General features: G+C 47.4%; 1 protein-coding gene across 1 annotated transcript; it reads left to right on the top strand.

The window, feature by feature from the left end:
- The first annotated feature begins 6436 nt into the window (after window positions 1-6436).
- Window positions 6437-19654, top strand: LOC105484222 (complement C1r subcomponent like). Its single transcript, XM_011745672.3, has 6 exons — window positions 6437-6600; window positions 7224-7452; window positions 13598-13787; window positions 15547-15672; window positions 15814-15888; window positions 18439-19654. The coding sequence occupies exons 1-6, from the start codon at window positions 6530-6532 to the stop codon at window positions 19209-19211; spliced, it is 1464 nt and encodes a 487-aa protein (XP_011743974.2). The 5' UTR covers window positions 6437-6529; the 3' UTR covers window positions 19212-19654.
- Window positions 19655-21546: the final 1892 nt, after the last annotated feature.

The raw sequence follows: 21546 nt of genomic DNA on the forward strand, positions 1-21546 counted from the left end.
ATGGACGAATACACCAGCGAAGGTGGTATAAGGGCCTTCTGTTCCACTGTGCTCTTCCTAAGAGTCAGAGCCTTTGGGCAGTCCCCAGTCTGCCAGCTAGAGACTTCTGCTGCCACCCAGGAGAAGCAAAATGCCCACCAGGCCCAGATCTGCTACCACTTCCAGAAGCCCTGTTACCAAATGATAGACCCCAGGTGAGGACCAGCCAGGCCCTCTCCAGGGCAGGATCCTTCTCCTTCCACTCACAGAGCTGCTGTCTACAACCAGGTACCAACAGTGAGCAAGCAGTCACATGGCAATGATTAGGCTTCTCACTAGAGAATAGTAAATGGGGAAGGGCCGTGTTCAGACCCTCAATCTCTACTCAATCCCAGCTCCCAGACGCACCTGTCTACCACCCGCTTCTCTTCCTCCCTGTACACCTTGAAAACTCCAAAACCTGGTACATACTCCCCACCCTGTCCCATCGCAAGAACTCACCCACAGACACAGGTGGACACCTAGATGTGCTCAGTCCTAGGGCTGCCACAACCTGCAGGACAAAATTCCTCCCTCAAGGAGCCCACAGCCCTGTGGGAAAGACAGACACATGGGCAGGAGGTTATCATGCATCAAGAGTCCACGAGCACAGGGAAAGTCATTTTCTCTGAGTCAAAGAAGGCTTCGCAGGAGAGAGGACACGGGGAGAGAGGTGAGTAAAAATGGCCGGCATCCCAGGTATGATTACCACATGCCGGGCACTGACCCTTCTCAAGAACCCAAGCACATGTCATTGTCACCATTCTACAGGTAAGAACACTAAGGAACAGAGAATTTTAAGTAATTTGCCAAAGGTTATACATCAAATTAAAGACAGAGATGGGATTTGGACCCAAACAGATTGGAGCCTGACCACCCAACCCTCAGTTTCTCAATCTCGCCGCTATTGACATTCAGGGTCAGATAACATTTTGTTGTGGGAGGCACTGCCTTGTGCATTGTAGGATGCTTAGTAGCATCTCTGGCCTCTACCCACTAAATGCTAGTAATGGGAAAAAAAATCTCTAGATGCATCAAATATCCCCTAGGGAGCAAAACTGCTCCGGTTAGAACCACTGATCTAACCATTTTGCTATTACATTCTGCCTAATTATATTTATTGTTCGCCAAATGACAGGCACTGCCCTAAGCAATTCTGGTTGTTAACTCGTTTAACCCTCACAACAACCCTGGGTGTGGGTACCGTTGTCCTCATCCTTGTTCTTCAGATGAGGATGTTTAGAGGCACAGAGAAATTATGTAAGCTGGCCTTGGTCACCAAACTTTTAAATGGTAGAGCCTGAGTTTAAACGTGGTGAGTGTGGCACACAAGCCCAACCCTTTAACCAGCATGTTATGCTGATGACTAAAGAACATGGCATTGGTCGGGAGTCACACATGCAAATGCAACCGTGTTTGCGAAGCCATAGCATCATGACTGTGCCTGGAACACACATGCGAGGTGGGAGCAGTGGAGAGCGGGGCCAGAAAGTCATGCAGAGCCCGATTATGAAGGAAGAACCTGCCGAGACAAAACGAGTGGCTGGGGCTTCATCTCATGGATCAGGAGGCGCAGTCATTGAAAAGTTTTAACCTGGGAAGGGGCATGGTTGATTGAGATTTTAGATACTGGCAGAGTAGGGAGGATGGGCTTAAGGGCTAAACCTAGTTGCTGACACTTCACTGGGGTTGAACTAGCCACTGCCCAAGTGTCCATAAGGCATGGAAGTTAAGGCCCTGACTTGTAAGCCTGAGATAACTTGGGGGTGGAGGAGTGTGACCCATCAGGGTCACCCCTCTGCCCTGGGCTGTCCACATCTCCACTGGCCATGCCAGACAGAAGCACGGCGTCCCAGCCTGGCTGACTCAGCCGCCTCATCACCCCTGCTGCTCTTCACCTGGCTCCTGTATCTCCCTTCTCACCTGGCGCTGGGCACAAAAGCCCCCACGTGTCCCAGCCCACGGCAAGGTATCTAGAGATAAGACAGGGAAGCTGTGGACAGGAGTGACTCGTGCTGCCCCAGCCTCCTCTGCCTGGGCTCTCCTGTGGCTGTTTGGATTCCAAGAGAGGGCAAGCTCCTCTCTAAATGCTGGGGGCTGATGAAGGCTGCAGAGAAACTCCCTGGCCAGGAAGCCCCAAGGCACTTTCTGTTGTCCTGCCCTTCCCCTTTCAGGACAGTAGGGGGCAGCACCAACATGATTTTAAAAAATAAAACCAAAACGTCACTGGAGCACCCCAATCTTGTTCGCCCAGCTACCATTGGAAAGACCCATGCGTGGCCTAAGTTTATATCTAAGGACAAAAACTTCTTCATTAATCGTGTGGATCAGAGATGTCGATTAAAGGATCCATCCCGTCATTCTCTAGTCCTGTCTGGCTCAGAAAGGACCATCTGGTCACAATTATAATTTCAGATACATTTATTTTGTAACTATTAAAGTTATTAAATAATATTACAGAAGTTTTACTAAACAGAGCAACATGGTTTAAATCATCCGCAACCCCATAATCTAATAGGAAGCAGTTATTTTAGATTTTTCTCACAGGTGCTTTCTGCATTTGTAAACATGGTATCCTTACAATTTGGTAGCTACCTTTACTTAGCATGCCAGGAATCCCAGCTCCCTTACCTACATCTGGGGGCCTTAACATAGAGCAGAAGCGGCCTGTGTTCTTTAGGGACTCACACTTGGGTAAGGAAAAGGGAACCGAAGTAAATGATTGAAGTGTTAGAAAAAAGGTGACCGACTGTCCTGGTGTGTGCCAGGGAACTTAACTGGTTTTAGTGTTGAAAACCTCATGTCCTAGGAAACCCTCAGTCCTAGACAGACCAGGATGATTTCTAATAAGTTACCCTATTAGAAACAAGTCCCCCCAAACTCAGACATCCATTTTCATTTCTACATCGGCCTTTTAGCTATACTTCTTTGCCTTTTTTCTACTAGTGGTCCCCCTAGGGCAACTGTTCTCAAACTTTATACCCTTAAAAAATTATTGAGAACCCCAGAGAGCTTTGGCTTATGTAGGGTTTATCTATTCATAGTCACTGTACTAGAAATAAAAATTGAGAAAATTTTAAAACACAAAGATACACAAGCATGCATCCCGCTCGTTACCACGGATTGCACATCATGTGGCCTCTGTAAATCCACCGTATACCATGACAGAATGAGGGAAAAAAGCAAACAACATCTGAGTATTTTTATGAAAGTCATTTTGTTACCTCACAGACCCCGTGAAAGGATCTTAGGAACTGTGTGTCTTCCCAGACCACAGGTGGAGACCCGCTGCTCTGGGAATTCGTCTGCATCCTGAACTCTTCAGTTTTCTCAGTTCCTATTGTACCACTTCGTGTGAAATGAAGGAAACTTGTAACCATGAGTCCACCCCCTTGTCCTCTATACCAGCAGTCCCCACCCTTTTCGGCACAAGGGACTGGTTTCATGGAAGCCAATTTTTCCACAAACCAGGGATGGGGGACAGAGGGAGATGGTTTCAGGATGATTCAAGCACATTACATTTATCACATGTTTTCTTGCTATTATTATTGTTATTGTAATATATAATGAAATATTAATAATTATACAACTCACCGTAATGTGGAATCATTGGGAGCCCTGAGCTTGCTTTCTTGCAACTAGACAGTCCCATCTAGGGGTGATGGGAGACAGTGACAGATCATTAGGCATTAGATTCTCATAAGCAGCACGCAACCTAGATCCCTCACATGCATAGTTCACAATAGGGTTCATGCTTCTATGAGAATCTAATGCCGCCAATGCTCTGACAGAAGACGGAGCTCAGGTGGTAATGGGAGTGATGGGAAGCAGCTGTAAATACAAATGAAGCTTCCTTGCTCACCCGCCACTCACCTCCAATACCGGTCCGTGGCCCAGGGGTTGGGGACTCCTTTATACTATAGCCTTCATATATGTTACAGCTACCTATGTTATAAACCTCACAATACAATGTTATCATTTTTGCCTAGAACAGTTTTACATATTTTAAAGACATTAAAAAGAAAATTGTATTTTGTATTTACCTTCAAATTTACCATTCTTTTTATTCCAGCATGCAGCTCTGCTCTTCCATCTGGTTTCATTTTCCTTCCCTCTAAGGAACTCTTTTCTTGAGACAGGATCTCATTCTGTCACCCAAGCTGGAGTGCAGTGGCACCATCATGGCTCACTACAGCCTCCATTTTCCAAGCTTAAGCAATCCTCCCACCTTGGCCTCCCAAAATGCTGGGATTATAGGCATGAGCTATCGTGCCCGTCCTAGAGAACTTTCTTTACCGCTTCTCATAGTGGAGGTCTGCTGGTGACAAGAATCTCTGTTTTCTTTTATCTGAAAATAGCTTTATTTCATCTTCATTCTGGAAGAATACTTCCACTAGAAAAATAATTCTGAGTTGACATTTTTTTTTCTTCAACATTTTAGAGCTATTCCACTGTCTTCTGGTCTATATTGCTTTTGATGAGAAAACAGTGATATTGAAAATATTGTTGTGTATAGTCTTTAGGATGAGATTGAAAAAAAGAAAAGATTTTCTCTTTGTCTTCGGCTTTTAGCAGTTTGACCATGACGTGCCATGGCACGCCCTTTTTTTAACTGACTACTCTGCCAGTTAGAGACGAGGTCCCACGTAGGGGAGGTGGTGCTGAAAACCCGCAGGGCACAGCTCAACCCCGGCCCACAGCGGCCTGCAGTGACCAGCTATGTACAGAGCCATCAGCTCCTTCTCCAGTCCCACATCACCGGCCATTCGTCCCCTTGTCCTTGACCCTAACTCACACTGCAGCCACACACACCACCTAGGTGAGACCAAGGTGGGCCCTCATATTCAGAGTGCTGGATTACCCCAAACAGGGACCACATCCAGGCCCTGGACTGCCCAGTCACCTGGGGCTGCCGGTGCGTCACTGCCTCTCCACCCTCTTGGCTCTCTGTCCTCTTTCCCACCCAGCCTCACTCTAGCACTTTTGCCCCTATCCATTTAGGGTGACCACCAGTCCTGGCTTGCCCAGAACTTCTCTCATTTTAAAACTGAAAGCCTCATGTCCTGGGAAACCCGTTAGTCCCATGCAAATCAAAACAGTCAGTCATCCTACCTGTCCTGGAGTTTCCTTCCAAGGCCTTACTCCTCCTTCCTCCAGCTCATCTCCAAGAAAGTCTTCTCAGATGGGCTAGCCGGGTTTTCCAGCTCCTGCCCCTCTTAGCAAACAAGGAAATAATGCTCTGAAGGGAGACGAGAGGTAGACTCCCCAGTCCTGATCTGAGTCTTGGCTGGTTTCTTCCTAACACATGGGTCTTGGGATTGGTACCATTGTTCACTCTTTGGCTGCATCTCTGGCTCCCAAGGTGCTCCAGGTGACCCTAAGAGTTCTATGAGAGAGGAGGTTTCAGTGATCTCACCGGAGGAAAGAAGTCCTAGTCAGAGGGGCCCACTCCTCAAAAGACGGGCATAGGAGATCATCCCCAGGTGTGTTTGGGGTTGGGATGTGGCAGACAGGCAGGCTTGAGCTCAAGGCTGTACCTGAGAAATTGTATCTGTCCTGGCCATCACTCTCTTATCATCTCCTTGTAGCCATGGACTGTGGCTCTCCTAAATCTCTCTAGCCTAGAAAAACCAAAGATGCAGAGCATATCCTGTTTAGGTCTGTAACTTGCTGCCATATTACTATATGCAAAATGGAGGAAGCAATAGATTCTTCTCTGAGAGGGGTGTGTGTGTGTGTGTGTGTGTGTGTGTGCATGTGTGTGTGTACAGTGTAAGGCCTTCCACACACCTGCCTTCTCTGAGGACAGGACCATCCACCTCCACAAGGGCCTTCTGGCCTTCTACCAAGTTGTGGGTGAATGTCCTTCCTCGGGGAGCGGTGAGAGCAGCCACGGGCTCTAGTGACTGCCTAAAGAAGCTTGAGTGACGGCTTGAGTGATGACTGGGACTAGGGACTGAGGGACACCTGGGCTCGACCCCAGCCCTGACCATGCTGGACGAGCAGCCTGCAGAGGTTGTGGGTAGGATTCAAAAGGCCACCTAAGCGCATGTCCCCCACCCCTGCTTGGTGAGGAGGGAAAGGAAGAGAAAGCTCAAGTTCAAGGATCACAAACTTCAATTCCACAAGAGGGAGGCTCCCCAGGTATGTCGGTGAAGGGAAAGGTCGGGGAGGAAGAGACATGGCTGAGTGAAGGCAGCAGCCATAACTCACAAGGAGTCATCCTACACACGTGGCAAAAATCAGTGTTAAATAGTACAAAAGGGTTGAGTCAGTGTCCTGTCACCCTGACCTCTGAGGGCCAGCGAGGTTTTGGGACTTTTCCCCTAAGCTGCGGCCGGCCCGCTGTTCCTGAGTCCGACGGCAGGTGGCGCTCCGCCCGGAGAATTGGAGAAGGGGAACTGAGGAGTTGCTCAACACTTCCAGGAACTTCCTCCTCCCCCACCGGCCTTCACCTTTTGTTCCCTAGCCTGGGCCAGTTCTCTCGCAGGTCCCAGATGTCCAGTTCCAGATGCCTGGACCCAGAGTGTGGGGGAAATATCTCTGGAGAAGGCCTCACTCCACAGGCTGTCCAGGCGCAATGTGAGTGTGTTCCCGGCAGACGAGGAGGGAAGAGGACGGGAGGGAGAGGGATGGGAGGGTGTGTGGCCGCAAACCCTCCCCTCCCCCCACCCTACCACCCACCCACACACACACACACACACACACACACACACACCCCACACACACACACCACCAGCAGCAGCAGCAGCAGCAGCAGCACAGCACATATTCCATGGGGAAACTGAAATTTGCCTGTGGCCTGTAGCACCTTCCTTGGGGGTGGTCGGTGGGTGTTTGCGGCAGACCCTCACTCGCCCCACCATTGCTCCCTCGGATCCCAGGATGGGGTGGGATCTGCTGAAGCAGAAAGCACCCCCTCCTTTGGATGAGACTCTCCTGGGAGATGAGCAAAGGTGATGTCTTCGGAGGAGGGAAAACCGACAATCCTAGAGCTCAGGCTGCACGGGAGGCTGTAGGGATGGGGTGAGGAAGGGGGGGAAGGGAGGAGACGGGAAGTGCCCGGGCCTCAAGGGTGAGGCCACCGCTTCTGACCCGGCCTTGCCAGGCCTCTCAGTCCTAGCGCGGCTCCCCCGCTCCTCCCACACCCACAGGCTTCCGGCCACAGCTGCGCGGTCCCACCTTGCCCTCCCCCCTACTCACAGGTGGTGGCTGCTCCTCTGGGGAGTCCTCCAGGCTTGCCCCACCGGGGGCTCCATCCTCTTGGCCCAAGAGCTACCCCAGCAGCTGACATCCCCCGGGTACCCAGAGCCGTATCGCAAAGGCCACGAGAGCAGCGCGGACATCAAGGCTCCAGAGGGCTTTGCTGTGAGGCTCGTCTTCCAGGACTTCGACCTGGAGCCGTCCCAGGACTGTGCAGGGGACTCTGTCACAGTGAGCTGGGCATGGGGGGGTCCCGCCAGGACTGTGGCCAGGGAGACTCCCGGGGTCGTGGGAAGTGGCGGTGCCCTGAATCACCCATCTGGAGGAGGAATTTTCCATGTAGGGACAGTCGGGCTTGGCTTACCGGGCAGCAGTGGTGGACCCCAGGACACAACCTCCCAGCAGTGCCTCCAGGGCTGCCGTCTGGGCCCCAGCGAGCAAAGAGGGCAGCAAGCAGGCCCTGCATTTGGAAGACTTATGAAGGGACACACAAATCTTGCAAATCTATGGAGCCAGGGTGAGGCACGCACACATTGGTTGTTAAAAATATATCATCATGTATTTGTTGAGTGCCTGCTCTATCAGGTGAGGAAGCTGGGCACAAATAATAACAAAAGATTAAGTCACCGTTCACACTTACCTTAGAAGAGCTGTCACAAAACTTCTAACGCCAAAGCCTTATTGAGAATAAGGACATTTTAGAAACAGTGCTTGATGGAGTGATGCAGGCCTGTAGTCCCAGCAGTATACTCAGGAGACAGGCTGGAGGATCAGAGGGCTGGAGCCCAGGAGTTCAAAGCCAGCCTAAGCAATATAGCAAGACCCCATCTCAAAAATAAATAAATAATAAATAAAAATAAAAAGAGCACATTATCTTTTGATTTAAATTTTATTTATATCAAAATGACACACATACAAACTTTTGAACTTTATTTTTTAATTTTAAAATTTTTAATTATTATAGATACATAATAGTTGTAACACTTTTTTTTTTAAATTAAAGTTTTCTAAGCCTGGGCGCAGTAGCTCATGTCTGTAGTCCCAGCACTTTGGGAGGCTGAGGCGAAAGGATCACTTGAGCCCAGGAATTTGAGACCAGCCTGGGCAACATAGCAAGACCCCATCTCTACAAAAACATTTAAAAATTAGCCAAGTGTGGTGGCACGCACCTGTGGTCCCAGCTACAAAAGATGCTGAAGTGAGAGGGTCACTTGTGCCTGGGAGGTAGAGGCTGCAGTGAGCTCTGATCATGACACTGTACTCCAGCCTGGGTGACAGAGTGAGACCCTGTCTCCAAAAAAAATAAAAGTTTTTTAAAAAGGCTTATGCATAGCAACAGTCTCCAAGCTGTTCCTCCCCACCCCTGAGAGCTGCTCCTTGGGAGCAGTCATTTTCCAATTCATGTAGCTGTTTCATCTGGTCTTTAACTTCATATGATAAATAACATGCTTATTTATCTTTCATTTTTACATATTTTCTATTAACATTCAACTACAGTATAGAAGATAAGGACTAGCTTTATCTGTCTTCAGTCTTCACCACCCACATTTCCCCTCCCCATTCTGCCAGTTTACATATATTATCATTTTTAGTTAACTCTTTATTCATTATTTACATTATTATGACTATAAAATATTTGCATCTGAGCACATGGCATAAAATAATTTAGGAGTCGATAGTTACATGGAGGTTTTTTGTTTTGTTTTGTTTTGTTTTTTGGTGGGGGGTGTTTGTTTTTGTTTTGCTTTTTAGTTTGCTTAGTTGTCTCTGTAACTAATCTCACCAGACTCTTAGCCAGGAGTGTAAATCTTCTTCTGAAATACTCAAGCACAAATTTCAGTCTATTGGTCCTCCTTTTAATTGGTGACATCCCTCCTGAAGATCTCTCGATGGTTTATTTTCACAGCCTGAGTTCTTTGCTCTTTAAGCCATCACACATTCTGGGAGTTCCCTTCTCCCTCTTCCTGGGGATTTCCTTTACCTGTCCTGTGCTGAACCTGAATCCCATACCTTTCTCGTTTTTGGTTTACTCTCCCATTTTGGAGGAGCACCTTCACCAGTGGCTTCCTTAGAAAGAGTATTTTAGAATGAATTTTAGAGGATCTTATATGTATCTAAATGTCTCAGTTCTATGCTCACAGCGGATGGATAGTTGATCTGGGTATAGCATTCTAGATTGGACACCTTTTTTTCTAGAATGTTGATGATATTGTCTTCTAGGTCTAGACTTTGTTAAAAAGTTTGATGCCCTTATCATTCCTAATCCTTTGTTTTCTCTCTCTAGAACTTTTGGAATATTTTCCTTATTACCAGTATTCTGGACTTTCATTATGATGTCCCTTGATACACGTGGTTTTTCACGCATTGTACAGGTTTCTTTTAATATAGAGCCTCTTTTAATCTAGTCCTTCAATTCTAGGAATGTTCTTGTGCTATTTTTTAAATAATTTCTAGACATCTCATTTCTTTATTTTCTCTTTCTCCTGTAATTCAGCTGTCGTACGTTCTAGATTGATTCTCTAGCTTTGTTATCTGTTTTGTTCTATTTACCATCTCTTTAGTTCCACTTTCTGGGAAATTTCCTCATCTTTAAATCCCAACCTTTTAGTTAATGGTTTCTTTCCACTGACATACTATTTCATTTCTAAGGATTCATTCTAATTTTCTACATGTGCCTTTTTATAGAGTATTGTTCTTGTTTCATTGATGCAATATCAACTCCTTTCCCTCCTTTGGGATTATTTTTAAATGTTTCTTCTGTTATCTATAGTAGGTCTGTTTCATCCAAGTTCCTTTTTGCCATTTGTTTGTTTTGGTCTCTGCTTTTTGTGTTAGAGACTTTCCTACAATGTCTGATAATACTTGGCTGTCCATTCATATTTAAGGCCCGGTGTGGTGATTCACATCTGTAATCCCAGCACTTTGGCAGGCCAAGGCAGGCAGATCACCTGAGGCCAGGAGTTTGAGACCAGCCTGGCCAACATGATGAAACCCCGTCTCTACTAAAAACACAAAAATTTGCCAGGCATGGTGGTGTATGCCTGTAATCCCAGCTACTTGGGAGGCTGAGGCGTAAGAATCACTTGAACCCGGGAGGCAGAGGTTGTAGTAAGCTGAGATCAGGCCACTGCACTACAGCCTGGGGGGCAGAGTGAGTCTCTGTCTCAAGGAAAAAAAAAAAAAAAGAGTGGAGCACTAAAATACTAATTGGAAGTTCTGTGTAGATAGCTAAAAATTTGTCAAATGATAGGTTTGAAAATAGGGTTATCAACAGGGTGACCTAGATGTGCCATTGGGGGCCTCCCAACTGTCAGGATGTAAAAGCATTTTATTTGGGGACAGCCATTTTCCCCTGAGAGAACTCCTGCAGTCTCCAGCTCAGGGACCCTAGCATTCTGGTCAACAAGCTGAGAGAAGGGCCTGGTGGAGGGAGCTGCAGCTCACTGTTTGGCAGGTAGACTTTCACTTAATCCTTCTGTTTTTGGTTCAGTGAGTCCTCACTTAATATCATCCATAGGTTCTTGGCAAGTATGACTTTAAGAGAAACAACATAGAATGAAACCAATTTGGCCATTGATATAGACAAGAGTGAAGTACCTGCAGCAATTACTGATCACAGAAACATCACCAAACACCTAAATAAAGACCCCAAACACTTCTAATATTAAATATTGAAATACATGTGAACTATGCCTACATGTAAGAAAGCTTAATAAAAATGAGTAAGATTATTTACCCAGTTATTCCAGTTTGGGGTCACGGGTGGCCACCGCCTGGTCCAGCAGTTCAGGATGCAAGGCAGGAATCAGTGCTGGACAGGACAGCATCCTGTTTCAGGACGCACTCACACACATTCATACTCACTCACACTGGGGCCGTGGGGACATGCCAGGTCACCCAACAGGCACAGCTTGGGATGTGGGAGGAAACCAGAGGACCTGAAGAAAACCACTGAAGACCTGGGAAGAATGTGCAAACTTCACCCAGACAGTGGCCCCAGACAGGAGCCGATATTTTTTCTCATCAGTGTCATAATGAAACAACAATGTTATTCATGGACCTGCTGCACTGACCTTCGCCCCCTCTGTCAAGTGTGCCATGGGGCCTCAAGTCCAGGGTTTCTCGTTAAGCTCATGCCCTGTTCCAGGGTGGGCCCGAGGGAGTTGCCTGGGTGCACAGAGATTCTAGGATTCTGTAGTCTCCCTCACAGGCTTCCCGTCTGCCATCCCTGTGCCAGTCCTTCCCTCATCCCTATCTTGATTGCCCCAATTTTTAAAACTTACCCTGGTTCTGTGATGAGAACCTGCTTGCTTTATGTTGGCTCCCATCATTGCAAACTCAAGTTATCACTTGCGTCTCCACTCCATCTTCCAAAGTGTGTTCATCTGCTGTCATCCTCTCTCTCCCTTTTTTGTCCTTGGTTATATGTACCATTTTATCCCTTTGCTGTCATATGACTGGGGTTTGAGGTGGGAGAGGAGATACGTGCGTGCATTTATTGCTTCAGACTTAACCAGAAGGGATGATACTTTGCTCAATTCAGCCTGTGTCTGTTGAGCACCTACCATGAGTCCCGTTCCTCTTAAATCACAGAGATTTTTAATCCTGGCCTCTTTTCTTGTCATTGAGAAACTTCAAGATCAGAAATAGGATTCCTCCCAGAGTAAGTCACACACACACACCCCTCAAATGCAGAATTCAGCACACTATAATCTAGTTTATTTTTTACTTGTCAGCGTCCTCAGCCACTGCTCCTCAGGAGCAGAACTGTGCCTTTGTCATATCTGTGTCCCCAGCACCTAGCACAGTGTATTACACATAGTACACAGTCAGTGCATGTGTTAAAGGAATAAGTGAAAGAGTGAATCAAATGCAAGCTTATGTGTGTGCGGGACACACAGCAGAATGAATTTTGAAGGAGCAGGTATTGAGTATCCATCCTCACCACTGCTCTTAGTGTGGACTCTGGAAGATGCCATAGAACATGCTGGAAGAGGCCACACAGACCATTACATAGGAGAGGAAACTGAGATCTTGGGTGCTTCAGAAACTCCCCATTTCGCACATGGAGTTAGTAGCAAAGTCTAGAATTTAAGGGTGTTAGGACTCCGTCCTGTGTCCACTCTACTTTCCCAGTTAGAATCCTAAGCAATTGTATTTAGCTAACAATTCAGGGAAAAGGGCAAAAGGAAAACTGGAGGGTTTTACAACCAAGTAGAGCAGTTGAGCACCATTTCCTATATCAAATTGCTTCTTCCCCAAAAGGCAGGCCTCTTAAATGCCAGGAGTTACATTTGTTGATATTCTAAGCAAAAGACCAGTACTGGGATTTGTCTGAGCAAGGTATTTGGGGCGATTTGGAAATTTTCTTCATCGCAACTTTTACCCAGTTACTCTGATCATAATGACATGGTCTGGATGAAGTCTTGAATGAATTTGGGACTTGTGGAGAATGAGGGAATGGAGAGCTAGCAAAAACCTGGGATATATGGATCAGTATGAAAACCAGAACTAAAATGAGCCAAGCAGTGAGCTGTGTACCTGGAACAGAGATGAAGCAGGAAGCATGGCCCAGGAACTCCCTCCAAGCCGCCCTTTCCTTGAGTTGAGGAACCCACAGGAAGGGATTTGAGCAGAGGTGAGACAGTCAAAGGGCATTGAAACAGAGACAACCTGCCAGGTGAAGCAATACCATCCAGTGCACCTGGACTGTGGACACCTGTGTCCTTAGGCTTTCATACATTGTGAGAGCTTCGTTTACAAAGTGCATGGGGTAAGAGGAGGGGCACCCCAAAAGAAGGAAAGCAGGAAAAGGCAGGGACCCCAGAGGCTCAGTCTCTGCAGAGGGTCTTACTGCTTCACAGATGTTGGCCAGAGAAAGTTACTCAGAGAAGTGGAAGGTGATGGGATGGGGCTTGGGGATGGAGGAGAAGCTGGATGGCAGGGGCTTATGCCTATGTTCATTTGAGTCAAAGCTGTGGTGCTATAGGTACCACGTTGAGCACCAGGAACTCAGTGGTGAAAAAGACAGAACTAGTCCTTGACTTCTTAGAGTTTATAATCCAGCGACTCTTATGGGAACCCTGGGGTTCCCAAGGAACTTCTTAAAAGAAGGAAAATATAATGGGTTGTATGAAATAATTATGGTAGGCTAAAGAAACATTATAGTATGCGGTCATGTCTGGAAGAAACTCAGGAGTCAATAATGGAACCAGAAGCTAGTTGAGGAAGCCTCTGTGAGGTGCCTTCTGAGCCCCAGAGGGGCACGGCCCGTCTAGATGGGGCTGGAGTCACACCGAGGATGTGCCCCTGTGATGGCAGCAGCACAGGTTCACCCCACACCTATCTGCAGCCTCACTCCTCCTCCTGCTTTCAGATCTCAGCCAGCGGGTCGGATCCAAGCCAGTTCTGTGGTCAGCAAGACGCCCCTCTGGGCAGGCCCCCCGGTCAGAGGGAGTTTGTATCCTCAGGGAGGAGTTTGCGGCTGACCTTCCGCACACAGCCTTCCTCGGAGAACAAGACCGTCCACCTCCACAAGGGCTTCCTGGCCCTCTACCAAACCGTGGGTGAGTGTCCCTCCTGGGGGTGCAGGGAGGGAGCCTCTGTCCCCAGCCATGACCCTGGTATCTTCAAGCCTTAAGTGGAAGCTTGAGTGACAGCTGAGGTGACTCAGGGACACCTGGGCTGGACCCCAGCCCTGCCCCTGCTGGCAAGCAACCCTATTAAGAGACAGCCATTGCCCAGCCCCAGTGGTGGTTTCCGCACAGATTTATAGGCCTGGTGTTTGCAGATCATCTCATTTTTAAAGAGATGCCAAAAATCCGGGTTTTTAAGTAAAATTATAAATTTTCAAATGATGACTCAGATTGGTTTTGAAAGATAAATACTGGCTGGAGGCAGTGGTTCATGCCTGTAATCCCAGCACTTTGGAAGGCCAAGGCTGGAAGATTGCTTGAGGTCAGTAGTTGGAGACCAGCCTGGGCAACATAGTGAGACCCCGTTTCCACAAAAAAATTAAGAATTAGCCAGGCGTGGTGGTGCACACCTGTAATACCAGCTACTCGGGGACAGAGGGGGAGGATTGCTTGAGCCAGGGAGTTTGAGGCTACAGTCAGCCATAATCATGCCACTGCACTCCAGCCTGGGAGACATAGTGAGACAGGAAGAAAGAAAGAGAGAAAGAGAGGGAGAAATAAAGGGAGGGAGGGAGGGAGGAAGGAAAGAAGGAAGGGAAGGAAAGGAGGCTGGGAAGGAGGGAGGGAAGAAGGGAGGGAAGGAAGGGTGCACATGATAAAATATCATTTTTTTAAGTATGCTAAAAAGTAAGTCTTCCTCTATCTCTGGCTCTTAACTCCTAGCTGCCCTCCCCAGAAACAGCTGTGTTCTCCATTTCCTAGATATTCTTCCTAGGAAGAGGATAAATTGTGTGTTTCTGTGTTGTAAGTGTTCTGAACTTGGCATTTTCCCACTGAATAATATATCTTAAAGATCATCCCATTCCATATGGTCAGCATTAACTCATTTATTTTTTATTTATTTATTTATTTATTTATTTATTTATTTGGGACAGAGTCTCGCTCTGTCACCCAGGCTGGAGTGCAGTGGCACAATCTCTGCTCATTGCAACCTCTGCCTCCTAGGTTCAAGTGATTCTCCTGCCTCAGCCTCCTGAGTAGCTGGGATTATAGGTATGCCACTATACCCAGCTAATTTTTGCATTTTTAGTAATGGTTTCACCATGTTGGCCAGGTGTCAAACTCCTGACCTCAGGTGATCTGCCTGCCTCAGGCTCCCAAAGTGCTAGGATTACAGGCGTGAGCCACCGCACCGGCGAACTCATGATTTTTATTGACCACATAAAATCCCCTTGACTGATGTGTCATAACGTATTTGATCAGCCCTCCTGATAGATACTTTGCTGCCACACACGGTGCTACTGTGCATATCCTTGCATTTATGTCTTTGAGCGCATGTGTGAGAATATCTTTAGACTAAATTTTTAGAAATGGAGTAGTAGGTTAAAAAAAATTTGCATTTTAAATTTTGATATTGCTAAAATTTTCTCCAAAAATGTTTTGCTAATTTACATACCTACCAAACATATATGGAGTGCCTGTTTCGCCCACCCTGCTTGTCACACTTACCTTCAAACTCTTTGAGTGTTGACAGTCTGATCAGGGAAAACTAACTCAAATGTTTTTAAAAAACTAAAAGTAAAAATAAAAAATAAATCACTGTGCAAGTCAAACCAAGTATAGCCATGGGCCAGAATCAGCCCCTGGGTTGCCAGTTGGCAAATCTGTGCTAGGTGCTGTTTTCCTATAGCTGTGAACTATAGTCAGCCCATCAGCGAGGCCAGCAGGGGCTCTGAGGCCATCAGCGCACCTGGAGACAACCCCGCCAAGGTCCAGAACCACTGCCAGGAGCCCTATTATCAGGCCGCGGTGGCAGGTGAGTCCCCACCTGCTCAGGGGTGGCTTCCATCCGCCTCACTCCCACCCAAACGCCTGACAGCCTCTGAGCGCCTGGTTTGTTCGCCAGCAGCTTCAACTCTGAGCCTATTTCTTTGCCTCTCCTCATTTTGCGCCTCAGGGACACTCACCGGCACAAACCCAGGGACCTGGAAGGACAGACAGGATGGGAAGGAGGTTCTTCAGTGTATGCCTGGTGAGTAGCCACCTGCCAGCACCATTCCCCCAACAAGTCGCAGCTGCAACTGGGACCTACGGGACACAGGCGTTAAAGGAAAGCCTTAGAATAGAAAGGAAGATAAGAAGCAGAAGGTGAGGAAGAACAGGGCAATCAACAAGGCCCAGAAAAGAAGAGGCTTGTTCCTCATTCTTCAGAGGTCAAGATATATCTGAGGAAAAGCATGAAGGAAGTTAATAAGATGGACTAGAAAAGGAGGAAGAGAAACCAACAAGCTGAAGTAAGAGAAAACCCTTTTTGTGCCATGTGTTTTAAGGATCTACTGACAGGCTCTCTATTCCTAAAACATCTCCCTACCTAGATGCCACACAGTGCCAGAAAGTCAACCATTTTTTTAAAAATTTATTGAGATAAAATTCACGGCTGGGTGCAGTGGCTCATGCCTGTTATCCCAGCCTTTGGGAGGCCGAGGCGGGTGAATCACCTGAGATCAGGAGTTCCAGACCAGCCTGGCCAACATGGCAAGAACCCGTTTCTACTAAAAAAAATACAAAAAATTAGCATGATGGTGTGTGCCTATAATCCCAGCTACTTAGGAGGCTGAGGCATGAGAATCGCTTGAACCCAGAAGGTGGAGGTTGCAGTGAGCTGAGATCGTGCCGCTGCATTTCAGCCTGGGCAACAGAGCAAGACTCCGTCTCAAAAAAAAAAAAAAAATTACAGAACTTCTCAAAATCTGTAGTTGCCAAGAAAAAATTAAAAGTTAATTTTTAAAATTCACATTGCACAAAATTTACCATTTTAACCACTTTTTTTTTTTTTTTTTTTTTTTGAGATGGAGTTTCCCTCTTGTTGCCCAGGCTGCAGTGCAGTGGCGCAATCTTGGCTCACTGCAACCTCCACCTCCTGGGTTCAAGTGATTCTCCTGCCTCAGCCTCCTGAGTAGCTGGGATTACAGGCATCTGCCACTATGCCCAGCTCATTTTTTTTTTTTTTTTTTTGTATTTTTAGTAGAGACGGGGTTTCACCATGTTGGCCAGGATGGTCTACAACTCCTGACCTCAGGTGATCGACCCACCTCAGCCTCCCAAAGTGCTGGGATTACAGGGGTGAGCCACCGCGCCCAGCCTTAACCACTTTAAACAGTACAATACAGTAATGTTTAGTGTGTTCACAATGTAGTGAAACCACTACCACTAATTCCAGAACATTTCCATCACCCTCCTCAAAAAAGCCCAGTACCTCCAACGCTCCCCTGCCCCACCCCTGGCAACCACTAATCTATCTTCTGTCTCTATGGATTTGCCTCTGTGGATTTTGTATCAGTGGAATCATATAATATGCGGCTGTTTCTGTCTGGCTTCTTCCACTTAGTGTAATGTTTTCAAGGTTCATTCCTGTTATAGCATCCATCAGTATTTCATTTTTATGGCTAAATAATACTCCTTTCTATGGATACACCATTTTGTTTATTCATTCAACTGATGGACATTTGGGTTGTCTCTATTTCTTGCCTTTTATGAATGATGCTTCTATGAGCATTTGTGTACAAGTTTTTGTATCAACATATATTTCCAAATCTCTTGGGTATATACCTAGGAGTAGACTTGCTGGATTGCATAATAATTCTATTTAACTTTTTGAGGAACCACCAAACTGTCTTCAACAGCAGCAGCACCATTTTACATCTCACCAGCTATACATGAGGGTTCAAGTCCACCATTTTTGAGATCCACACTTTTGAATGAAAGCATTGCCTTCTTAACCCAGTCTGATCCACGGAACACTCTAGGGGTAGCCTGAAGGCTCATGGTGCTTTGGGGATGGGTTGGAGGGCAGGTGGTAGTGAGAGATGTTACAAATGAGGAAGTGACACAAAACTGAGGCAGGAAGCACTGAAACAGACTCTGCCTGTAGCATGGGGGCCCAGGATGATCCAAAGGAATTGCTTTAATGCCTCTGAGGAGGCAGGAAGGAGAGCCCTGCAGAACCAGCCCCAAACATGTGCTCATCTCTGCTCTCTACCCTCAGTCCACTGTCCTGAGTTCCATGCAGGATGGGTGCCCCGTACACTTGGCGTTGATTACCTGCCCGTGTCTGCCCACATGGTCTACACTGTGGGTCTGCATCAGTATAAGACTCCTGATCCCGGCCGGGCACAGTGGCTCATGCCTGTAATCCCTACACTTTGGGAGGCCGAGGCAGGTGGATCACTTGAGTTCAGGAGTTCCAGACCAGTCTGGCCCACATGATGAAACCCCATCTCTAATAAAAATACACAAAAATTAGCCGGGTGTGGTGGTCAGTGCCGGTAATCCCAGCTACTCGGGAGACTGAGGCAGGAGAATTGCTTGAGCCTGGGAGGCGGAGGTTGCAGTGAGCTGAGATCGCGCAACTGCACTCCAGTCTGGGCAACAAGAGCGAAACTCGGTCTCAAAAAAAAAAAAGAGTCCTTATCCCAGAGCCTCTTCACGCATCCCCTACCACAGCACTTCAGAGAAGTAGGCCTTCAATCAATGTGCCTAGATGCAGCTGCTGACTGTCACCCCTACCCCTCCTCTCTCCCAGTCTGCGGACGGCCAGTCACCCCCATTGCCCAGAATCAGACGACCCTCCGTTCTTCCAGAGCTAAGCTGGGCAACTTCCCCTGGCAAGCCTTCACCAGTATCCATGGCCGTGGGGGCGGGGCCCTGCTGGGTGACAGATGGATCCTCACTGCTGCCCACACCATCTACCCCAAGGACAGTGTTTCTCTCAGGAAGAACCGGAGCGTGAATGTGTTCCTGGGCCACACAGCCATAGATGAGATGCTGAAACTGGGGAACCACCCTGTCCGCCGTGTCATTGTGCACCCCGACTACCGTCAGAATGAGTCCCACAACTTCAGCGGGGACATCGCCCTCCTGGAGCTGCAGCACAGCATCCCGCTGGGCCCCAACATCCTCCCGGTCTGTCTGCCCGATAATGAGACCCTCTACCGCAGCGGCTTGCTGGGCTACGTCAGTGGGTTTGGCGTGGAGATGGGCTGGCTAACTACTGAGTTGAAATACTCCAGGCTGCCTGTAGCTCCCAGGGAGGCCTGTGAGGCCTGGCTCCAAAAGAGACAGAGGCCCGAGGTGTTTTCTGACGATATGTTCTGTGTTGGGGACGAGACGCAGCGGCACAGTGTCTGCCAGGGGGACAGTGGCAGCGTCTATGTGGTATGGGACGATCGTGCCCATCACTGGGTGGCCACGGGCATTGTGTCCTGGGGCATAGGGTGTGGCGAAGGGTATGACTTCTACACCAAAGTGCTCAGCTACGTGGACTGGATCAAGGGAGTGATGAACGGCAAGAACTGACCCTGGGGTGCTTGGACAGTGACTGACCAGCACAGGGCAGGCCCCAGCCAAGAGAGGGCTGGGAGTGAGACTGAACCCTGGGGCAGTGCGGGGGGGGGGCAGTGGTGGGGGGTGGGCGTGGGGGAGTCGGGGAAATCCTATTCACATCACTGTTGCACCAAGCCACTGCAGGAGAAACCCCCACCCGGCAAGCCTGCACCGTCCCAGACAGGAAGCAGGTCCCAAAGACCGCTGCTTCTCGCCCTCCACCTCCCTGTGCGCGTGCACCATGCCCAGAGAAGCCTGTACATCTCAGCAACTTTCACCTTGAATTCCTTAGAATCCCCAACCCCTACTTCATGTGTTGACACAGCTTTGATACTCACCTGTGGAAGAGCCACCTTCTCACCCGCTCTGAGAGTGTGGAGGAAGGGGTTTTCATTGCATTGCATTTCTGAAACGTTCCTAAGACCCTTTAGTTGACCTTCAAATTCAAGCTATTCTACAGCTCCAAGATGCAATTATGGAAATAGCTCCTTTTTTATTTTAGGTCCTCTATATGCCAGGTGCTTCACCTGTTATTTCACTGAATCCTCATAGCATATTTGCAAAGGATGTGTTATCCATGTATGACAGATGAGGAAACTGAGGCTCACGGGATAGAGGACTTGCCCAAATCCCTCAGCTGGCATGTGACTGTAGAGACTGTGCTCTTCCCAGTGTGCCACCATACTTCTCAACTCTCCTCTGACCTGCTGTGTCACTCAGTCCCCACATCCTGACCATTGTCCCTCCCTGGGAATTCCTGCTTCTGTGAAAACGGCGTCCTCTGGCTCACACTTTCCTGATGGCCCCATCTCCTGAAGAAGCCAGGTGAGCCCAGCACTGGACTGAAGTTCCCGCGGACACCCCACCTGTGCCTCCATCATCAAGGGAACTGCTCCACCTGAGAGGACCAACGCTTTAATTTTTAGTAAAGACTGGAGGTGATGGGCCGGGCACGGTGGCTCACGCCTGTAATCCCAGCACTTTCAGAGGCCGAGGTGGGCAGATCACAAGGTGAGGAGCTCCAGACCATCCTGGCCAACACAGTGAAACCCCATCTCTACTAAAAATGCAAAAATTAGCTGGGTGTGGTGGTGGGCGCCTGTAGTCCCAGCTACTTGGGAGGCTGAGGCAGGAGAATGGCGTGAATTCAGAAGGTGGAGGTTGAAGTGAGCCGAGATCGTGCGACTGCACTCCAGCCTGGTGACAGAGCAAGACTCTGTCTAAAACAAATAAAAGTAAAAATAAATAAATAAATAAATAATTGGAGGTGATTTACAGTGAAAGACACAAAATACAACTATTCAATGGAAATAGAAAATAAACACAATAAAAGAGAGACAGATAATTTGTTAGCATCAAGAGTCACATTGCTACTATGATCAAAGGTTAAATGTATCTCTAAAAAAAATGGCAGGATTCGAAGTTGTACATACATGTGGTTACTTCTGTTTTTAACACCCACACACAGTACAAGAGATTATTTAAAATATTCCCAAAAGGACGATGCACACCTATCGTCCCCCCCACTTAGTAGGCTGATGCAGGAGGATCACTTGAGCCCAGGAGTTCAAGGTCAGCCTAAGCAACATAGTGAAACCCCATCTCCAAAAATATAATAATAATTCTCTCAAAATACCAAACAAAGGTGGTTTTATTGATAAGATTTTTGCTGTTTGGTTTTCCACTATTCTCTATTTGCTGAATTTTGTTTAATTAGCATAAAACATTTTTATTTTACTAATTTTTTATGATTGAAAAAATGATATGCGTTTCTCCGTACCAAGGCAAAAATATATATATATACACCTATATTTACATATGTACGTCTAGATCTATATCTACACCTCCATCGCTGTCTCTAGGTCTAGAGATAGAGATATAGACAATGAGATAGAGAGAGAGAGAGAGAGAAGTTAGAGAGAGATGATGGAGATGGATGAACTAGCGATAGAGACATGTCCACAGAGGAAAACCTACCACCACTTTAAGAGAGAAATCTTTTTCCCAAGAATCAAATCCTTAGAGGAACAAACACTGTAACAGACAAGGTCCTCAATACTTCTTTTAAAACAGATGCAGCAACATTCATATGCATTTTTTTCCTTCTTGGTATAAGTCAAGGACATAACAAAAATGTGTGAGTAAATGTTATTTTGAATGGTTGGACAGAGTGGAGACAGGGCTGGGACTGAGCTAATGACGTCCAGGTTTGCCGCTCTCCAAGCATGTTGCACAATGCCAAGGCAGAACTGAGAATCCCTAGGATGGATGGAAGAGCTTCAGCTAAGACTTACCTCCTTACCTGTTC

The sequence above is a fragment of the Macaca nemestrina genome, chromosome 10 (assembly GCF_043159975.1).
Source record: "Macaca nemestrina isolate mMacNem1 chromosome 10, mMacNem.hap1, whole genome shotgun sequence".
Classification (NCBI taxonomy): Eukaryota; Metazoa; Chordata; class Mammalia; order Primates; family Cercopithecidae; genus Macaca; species Macaca nemestrina.